The 8034-nt window shown below is 37.8% G+C and overlaps 1 protein-coding gene across 2 annotated transcripts; it reads left to right on the plus strand.

Moving 5' to 3' along the window:
• Window positions 1-541: 541 nt before the first annotated feature.
• On the plus strand, window positions 542-7263 carry LOC105034288 (uncharacterized). Of its 2 annotated transcripts, none has more exons than XM_010909373.4 (8): window positions 542-782; window positions 1404-1574; window positions 2076-2138; window positions 2428-2509; window positions 2635-2735; window positions 5257-5301; window positions 5621-6091; window positions 6936-7263. In XM_010909373.4, exons 2-8 carry the CDS (start codon window positions 1440-1442, stop codon window positions 7104-7106), a joined length of 1068 nt encoding a protein of 355 aa, XP_010907675.1. In that variant the 5' UTR covers window positions 542-782; window positions 1404-1439; the 3' UTR covers window positions 7107-7263. The 2 variants fall into 2 exon arrangements, with proteins under 2 accessions (XP_010907675.1, XP_010907676.1); XM_010909374.4 differs by having other exon boundaries at window positions 2443-2509.
• The last annotated feature ends 771 nt before the right edge of the window (window positions 7264-8034 follow it).

Raw genomic sequence — 8034 nt, forward strand, 5'->3', positions numbered from 1 at the left:
TCGCAAAAGAGGATTAATTTTTCTTTCATGCAAAAGATATAACTTAGACCCAGTTCTCCTTCATCTTTCTCTTGTTGTTAGCTCAAGCCAAACCAAACTATTGCAAAAAAAACTCGGCACATAATAATAATAATAATAATAATAATAATAATAATAATAATAATAATAATAATAATAATATAAAGATAATCTCCAAACTGTTGCAAAGATAACTGTTGTAAAGATATGACCAGTTCCCAGTTCTCCTCATGGCTGGAAGCTTTCCTCCACACTGTGTCCAAATAATAATAATAATAATAAATAATTTAAACCTAAGATCTGGTTTATCAACACTCTTCATGTAATTTAATTTATCAAATGATTTCACGTAAATAAATCAAGCCGTTGCTCGACCGACTAAGGCGATGAACAAACTCGGCCCAGCATCTTGATAAACAACAATAATGCCATTGCGTCGATTTCCGAGTACGCGGCGCCGCCGTTTCCTTCTTCCGAGGCGGGAATCACGTTTCACCACCAGATCGGGTGGAGGGGTATTTTGGATATTATCCAGAAAACCCGGGGTCACCTCTAGAACTTCGGAGGCTTGGGTTTGCAGTAAGCATTCATCAACCTTCTTCCTCCTCTCTGTTCCTACTTACTCTCCACTTTGACCTCGGGCTCCAGTCGCGGGCTTTGTAGGTCCAACTCAGGGTTAGGATAAGGTTTAGGTTTCTTTGAGCTCTTTTGCGTTACCAATTGGATTCGAAGGATCTCCCTTTGACAGCATTGCCTATTGAGAGGTAGCGCTCTTTCCTCAGATCTTCTCGAGATTTCAGTACCGCATGCATCTTTAGCTGTTTATTGATGGTTTCAGTTATATTTTTGCCACTGGTAGCTAAAAAACTCGTGTTTTATTGAAGAATTTAGTTCAATTTCTCTCGGAAGGACCTTGCTTTGGAGATTTCCCTAGCTTTTTTTTGTTACTTGTGAATTTGGAAGCTGGTTTTTGTTAATTTATTAGTTGACTTTTGTATTTGTGATTTCTGGATCAAGATTTTATTTTGTGCACTCCAATTTGTGATTCATGATGGAATTCCTAGGATTTATCTGACTATTGTGAAAAAGAGCAGCATTTACTTATTGATAAATTGAATTGACCTTTCTTAGGGTATCCTTCAGAATATGATTTTTTCCAATGGAATCAACAATCATTTTTTTTTTTGGATGCGTCTTAATTATCAAATGCTTCTTGACTTGTCTCTGGGATTAAGGTAGGAAAACTGAAGAATCTCATCCAATTTAGATGAAATCTATCTCTTATTGGGCATTTGTGCTCATAAACTTTGTTAGAGGTTGTTTTATGCCTTGAATCTTGTCAGCATTTGCATGCATGATTTACTTCAAGTTGGTGATGTTGGCAGGTTAGCTTCTAATTGTAAGAAGATTGAAGAAAAGCAATGCGGGCACCATCAATCCTAGCACAGTGCTGGTCAGGGTTGTTACTACATGATAGGGAAGGCCATGGTGCTCATCTAATTTCTGAAAGAGACATACTTCTTCCTTCTCCGGCAGTTGAGATTCTTCCTTCAAAGGTATCTTTCCCTTTGGTGAATATGTTTCGATGGTTTCTGTTGTCTATCTTGCCACTTTATCATTGTTGTTTCCATTTGCAGTTAATCTGAACCTATAATTGGTGCAAAAGGATATATGATGGTAAAAAGATAGAGTTCAATTTCCATGATAGACGTGCTAGCTTCTGAATTCTTCTCAACCGCAAAACACTGTTAATTACAGTTATGCAAATAACGTTTGGTTGAAATAGAGAAGAAATAATGATTGACTTTAAATTTGAAGAAATATAACTGGGGCTTTTGGTCCTTTCTTTTGTTTTATGAATCATTAATTTAGTGCAGGCTGTCATTGGCAAGTGCTATCAAAGTATCAATTGATATTTAGGTATCTTCGGTTTATTTGCATTTCATACATACCATTTGTGGTTCCAAACTTAATAAAGCATAATTAAGCCGGGTAAGTACAACTCCATTTATTTCTCCTTGCAATTGAGTAAATACTTTTCATTTGCTATCACACAGCATGCTCACCCCTACAAGTATGCTGGAGAGAATGTTGATTTGCAAGGCCTCAATGTCTTCAAGGTATGCCACATGCCTCAAATTTAGTCTCTTATCTTTCTAGGCATGTTTATCAAAAATCCTATTTTGCTGATATCTGCCAATGAGGATCAAGTTCTGTATCATGAAAGTCTCCCATCCTGGTTAGACAGAGTATGTTAACTTATGGTAATACATGACTCAACTGAATGTGATTTAATTGTCATTAAGAATTGCCATACTGAAAAAATTCCACTGTACCGTTTGTTAACAAATTAAACTGATACTACAAGTTTACATCAAATCTATGCCTAATAGGAGTTTATGATGAAAGTTGAATGTGTTTCAGGGCAGAGTTAGTGTGCCTGATATTTTAGGACTCTCTAGTTCTGAGACATTATCTTCAAAAACTGAAGGTGAGCGTACTGGTTCTGGTGATCAGAATTACAGAACATTTAGTTATTTATTAATTATAATGAAATGATACTTAGTTGGGCTGGCAGTAGATGTGATTTCCCCTATGTTAATTCTGTTGTTGCAGGGTCTCTGAAATCCTGGGAGAGTTCGATTGATCTTGTAAATATTCTCAAGCATGAGATTCGTGATGGGCAATTAAGCTTTAGAGGCAAACGTATTCTAGAGGTATGCCTTTACAATGTCTTAATCAGTCATTCCATTAAATTTTTCTCATTCAAGGACCTTGCTATCTTTGCATGGTTCAGTTTATTGTTGCTTTGGAGAAGAACGAGATATTGCATGGGTAATTGAATACTCAAACCTCAGATCAAATTTACAGTTTTTCTACAATCAGCAGACTTATACAGTTGCTTGTTAATTCAGTTTTGTCATGTTTACTGTTTATTAGGTTACTGTGATGATGCTAAAAGGATGAGCTAAGTTGATTAGTAAAGTGGCCATGGTATCATATTTCTCATGTATATGATGTGGGTGGATTTTGCGAAATTTAATTCATAATTTTCTCTTACAAAAGGGAAAAAATCCTATGGATAGAAGCATTTTCAAATCATCCATCTTCATGTACCAAACTTGTAGAGCTGTGATACAATTTAAACTAGAATATAAAACCAATACTAACTATAAGTTCCTTGAGCTGATGTAATGCAGCTGACACTGACATATAAACATGATCTAGATCCTAAACCATTCACCAGTAAAGAAATATTTCTATTCTGTTATGTAATGCACCAGTTATAAGGCTCTTGTTTTTACATGTTCTCAGCTTACCATGTCCTCACTTGCTATTTGCCCAAGTATAGTGTTATTTGGGCAAATATGTTTTACTCTTCTATGGTGTTCTTTGTGACATAACACCATAGAAGACCCTAGTTCTCATAAATATGGTGATCATCGCCTAGGAAGTGCAAAAGAATCCTTTACTCAGACCAACAGCACCGATTATCCATCTACTGATAAGGTCTTTTTACTCCACTAAATTGCCATTATTCTGTGGACTGAATAACTCTCTCCCTCCCTCCCTCCCTCCTCTCTCTCTCTCTCTCTCTCACACACACACACACACACACGTGTGTGTGTGTGTGTGTGTGAACCTGAGCATTCCCAAATAGTTTTTTTTAGGGCATGGGGTTGATCTGGGGAAATGTGGGTGACCCCTTCACAAATTTAGGTTTTAGTACGGTAAGGTTGCATGGTCGTGGTTGCCACATAGAAAGCATATTCATAAAACCAGTGATAAAGAAAGCTATGGTTTCAACCTAAATCACAGTGTACGATTATCATCTAAGACTTTTAGTGATGTTGGTGCTCCCCATCACCACACCCCTTCTTTTCCTTCACGTTTAGCTGACTTTTATCTGCAAGGTACAATTTTTTGGAGTGTAGTAAAATTAAAACTTAGGTGAACAGTTCATGTCCAGATTTGGTCTAGTTGTAACTGAAATGTCTGTACTAACTGTCACTCTAGGTTTAAGTGAAGGCATATTCTGACTGATCCATACCTAAGATGGAAACCATTGGGCCCACTTTTGGACATAGATGTGATCTATTGAGTGTTGTATGATAGAGGGTCAAGTTTCAATAGGATTCAGATCAAGTAGCCACTGGAACCCTTACCTCTGGTTTCATTGACTAATGTGTTTTTATGCTTCAAAATTTTGATCCCTAATAGAATATTTGCATCTGCCTACTTATCCTTTCAGCACTCTATATATGTGTTGACTTGGGCATCCTGAAGAGCAAGAGCCAGCTTATATAAATTTGATAGTGTGAGCCTGTGAGGTGAAGCTCTACTACAAGAACAGCAACTTGAAAGCAAGCTAGTCTCAAATACCACTTGCTTATAGTCTGGTATGCAGGACTTTCTGAAACTCATCCATTCATATCCGGTAAACTTCTATCACCTCCTCCTGTTTAATAGGAGAGCTGGATCCAAAGCTTGTATAGTTGCCTTAATGAAAAACAATCTCAGTGATTGGCCTTCCTAATGTAAATCCAAATTGGTTAGGTATAACTAAGTCCTTTCCATTTTCCTTAATTCTGAACAAATTCTCAGTCTTTACTCCACCATTTCCTTCCATAACTTTAGTATAGCTCATAAATTATTTCTGGGATAGGTGTTGCATTGTTGTACAGATATAACTACTTGCCTGTTTGGTATAGTAAGAATTGTTCCCATTAGCGTGTTTGTTGTAGTAAGAATTCTTCCTATTTTCCCGTTTGGTGCAGTAAGACTTGTTCCTGTAACTATAGAGAACAAACTTCCCTTCATTTCAGGTGGGCAACGAATTTCCCCCTCAATTGTTTTCTTCTTTTGCTTACGCAAAAATCTTGTGAAGCTTTTATCAACTGAATGCTCGTCATGGGAATAAATGAGTCATCGGACCATTATCCAAAGATGGATCAACCTCAGAAGTCTCCTTGCAAGGGCCAGTGATATAGTCACCAATCTACAATACTAAACGAGTTAATTATTGACTTAATTGAGAAAGAAGAGTATTGATATTTGATCTATCACTGAAAAGCTCCAGTCAAAATCAAAACTAAATACATTGTGACCCTCTTATTTCTTAATGAAAGAACATGATGCAGAATGTTCTTCTGTTGCGTATGATATTTGTGAACTTTTAGATTATCAATTTTGTCGGGCACATTGTATCTAAAATTTATTACTGGTTTTTTGCTGCAGCTTGGTTGTGGTTATGGGCTTCCTGGGACTTTTGCTTGCCTGAAGGTATCTTTTCACCCTGCTTGACTTAAGCATAGTTCCCTCTTCAAGTTGTTGAACTATATGCTTGTTTGACCTAATTCTGCAGACAACTAGGTGAAAGGTGAACTAAACATCCATGCAATATGTCCTGCACTGATGCCCAAGTGGCATGTGGCTTCCACATATTTGTTAGGCTGGACTGTACAGTTTAAGCAGTTATGATAGGCATCATTTAGGACAAGTCTTGCTTCCATGGCAAAAATACCTTCCGTTTGATGTCATAACACTGTGATATTGTATGTGACATCCAGTATCTGAAGTTTCTTCTTTTTAACTATTTCAGGGTGCTTCCACAGTGCATTTTCAAGATCCTAGTGCTGAAACCATAAGATGCAAAACCATACCCAATGTCCTTGCAAATCTTGAGCAGGCAAAGGATAGGCAGAGCCGCCAACCAGAAAGCCCCCTTACTCCATCTCGGCAACAGTTGGCTCATGATGTTCATTTCTATGCTGGGGATTGGGAAGAGCTCCACACAGTCCTATCAGTGGTGCAGGGTGATGGGTTTGAGCTGGCACCTGGAATGGGCCTTGGTTTCTCCGAGGATGATTTCATGGAAGGGTGTAGCAGTCAGGATGGGAGCATCATTGGTCATGAAACCTCCTCTAGGAGGTCAAGGAAACTCTCTGGAAGCCGTGCATGGGAGAGGGCAAATGAGACTGACCCTGGTGATGGTGGATATGACATTATATTAATTACTGATATCCCTTACTCGGCAAGCTCTTTGCGGAAGCTATATGCTCTCATAAAAAGGGTTAGTTTCTCTTTATGTTTCATCTCATTCCAGTTCTCAGGCTTGCTTTAGTCTTTCTGCTGACATGAAATGAATGAAATGGGGATTTTTGGATATGGTTCCTGAATTGAGCAGAAACCATGATGGCCATTGGTTGAAATTTTAATTAATTGACTCACCAGTGTTATGTACCAATTGATCAGCATAATAGATTCTGATCAGTCGCAGCATGGTCTGTGGATGTTGAATGTTATTAATTAGATCAACCATCTTTTCTGATGGTTATGACTAACATTTTACTGATTCTTGGGAGGGAGCAACTAATTGTTTAATTTCATCTTACTGTGTCAATATTAGCCAGATGCCTTCAGACATTTTTGCTGAAGCAAAACAGAAGGAAAATTTGTTATAGACCCTCATATGGCTAAATTATCTCTAGCCAGTCATCTAGAGACCAAATTAGGTATGCTTTCTTATTAAGATGTGAGAGCAGGTAGGGGAAGCAATACCTTCTGTATCCTATTTGCTTGAATTTTTTTCATCCGGGGGGGGGGGCGGCGGCAACAAGCGGGGCCATCACCAATCATTTCTTGAATTTTTTTCATCGGGGGGTGGGGCCGGGGGAAAAACAGCGGGGGCATCACCAATCATTTCTTAAAAAGACCATATGAGAAAATTACCCATGTTAAACACTGGAGAAACACCTCCGGGGCTGAACCTCTCCAAATGAAGAAGGGGTGCAAGTGCAACTGCTGGGCCATCCTGAACTCTTGTCTCTTGAAATTTGGAAAGCATTTTATGGTATATCATGCATGGAGTCATAATTTGACATCACAACACTTGTTCATATATCTTATTGATACAGTGCCTGCGGCCACCATATGGAGTGTTGTACTTGGCTGCAAAGAAGAACTATATTGGTTCGAGTGGTGGAGCTCGGCAGCTGAAAGCCCTAGTGGATGAGGAAGGTGATTTTGGTATCCATGTTGTTGCTGAACCTTCAGAAAGAGAAATCTGGAAATTCTTTTTCAAGTAATTCGGGGTGCAAAGAAGGTGGAATTACACTCCTAGCTTTGCAATTCTGCTGTTACCTACGGAGAACCAAGTCTGTATATATAGTGTCAGCAAAACATTTTTGTTTGCTTTAATGATTTCCTGGATCATATGATCCATGGGCATGCAGATTTGTGTCACTGCCAATGTTTCGTTAATCCTGTCATTATATATATATATATATATATATATATATATATAATGATATGTGCACCAGAATTATATTCTTGTAGAATCTTCATTGTAGAATTGCCCATCTCCAATGCATCCACAGCACCATATAGTTTTTCGGTTGTACTAGCTGATGCATCCAGTTATAAGGAAGTTGGATTCTGATTTAATACTCGCGTGATTTATTGCATCATTAAATATAACCCTGTAAAGTTCTCATGTTGTTTGTTTCCATTGCATCATTAAATATAACCTTGTAAAGTTCTCATGTTGTTTGTTTATATTGCTGTATCCTGGGAAAGCCACTTTGTATCAAGGTGTTTTGTTGGGGGGGTCGTTGGGTTTGTCAAAGGTTAGGTCTGTTTCTGCCCCTCCTAGGATCTTGGGTTGTTGGGACTATATCCAGGGGATTTTTTATAAAATATTTTTTTAAAAAACTTATTTTTCAATCTACCTCCGAATCTAATTTATTTTCGAAATTATCCTAGTTGTGGTGACTTGATAGTGATGCGGTGAAATCGCATGTTGAGGATGCAATTTCAGACTTGAAATCGCATAAAAACTTCAACATGTGATTTCAAGTGTGATGGCACCCATAAAAATATAAAATAAAATCGTACGTAGAAAATATGATTTCAGGTGAAATTGCATCTTTAATATGTGATTTTTTTTACTCTTTTTTTCTCTTTTTTGTGCATCGTGCGGCCGACTTTTCTTTTTTTTTCCACTCATTCTATCGA

This window comes from Elaeis guineensis, chromosome 8, assembly GCF_000442705.2.
Source record: "Elaeis guineensis isolate ETL-2024a chromosome 8, EG11, whole genome shotgun sequence".
In the NCBI taxonomy this organism is placed as follows: Eukaryota; Viridiplantae; Streptophyta; class Magnoliopsida; order Arecales; family Arecaceae; genus Elaeis; species Elaeis guineensis.

What these genes read in the sequence shown, in the direction of transcription:
- LOC105034288 (XM_010909373.4), top strand. Translation starts at nt 1,440, where the DNA reads ATGCGGGCACCATCAATCCTAGCACAGTGCTGGTCAGGGTTGTTACTA. An exon ending in TTGAGATTCTTCCTTCAAAG is followed by an intron (nt 1,575 to 2,075) that starts GTATCTTTCCCT and finishes GCTATCACACAG; the next exon opens with CATGCTCACCCCTACAAGTA. An exon ending in GGACTTTTGCTTGCCTGAAG is followed by an intron (nt 5,302 to 5,620) that starts GTATCTTTTCAC and finishes TAACTATTTCAG; the next exon opens with GGTGCTTCCACAGTGCATTT.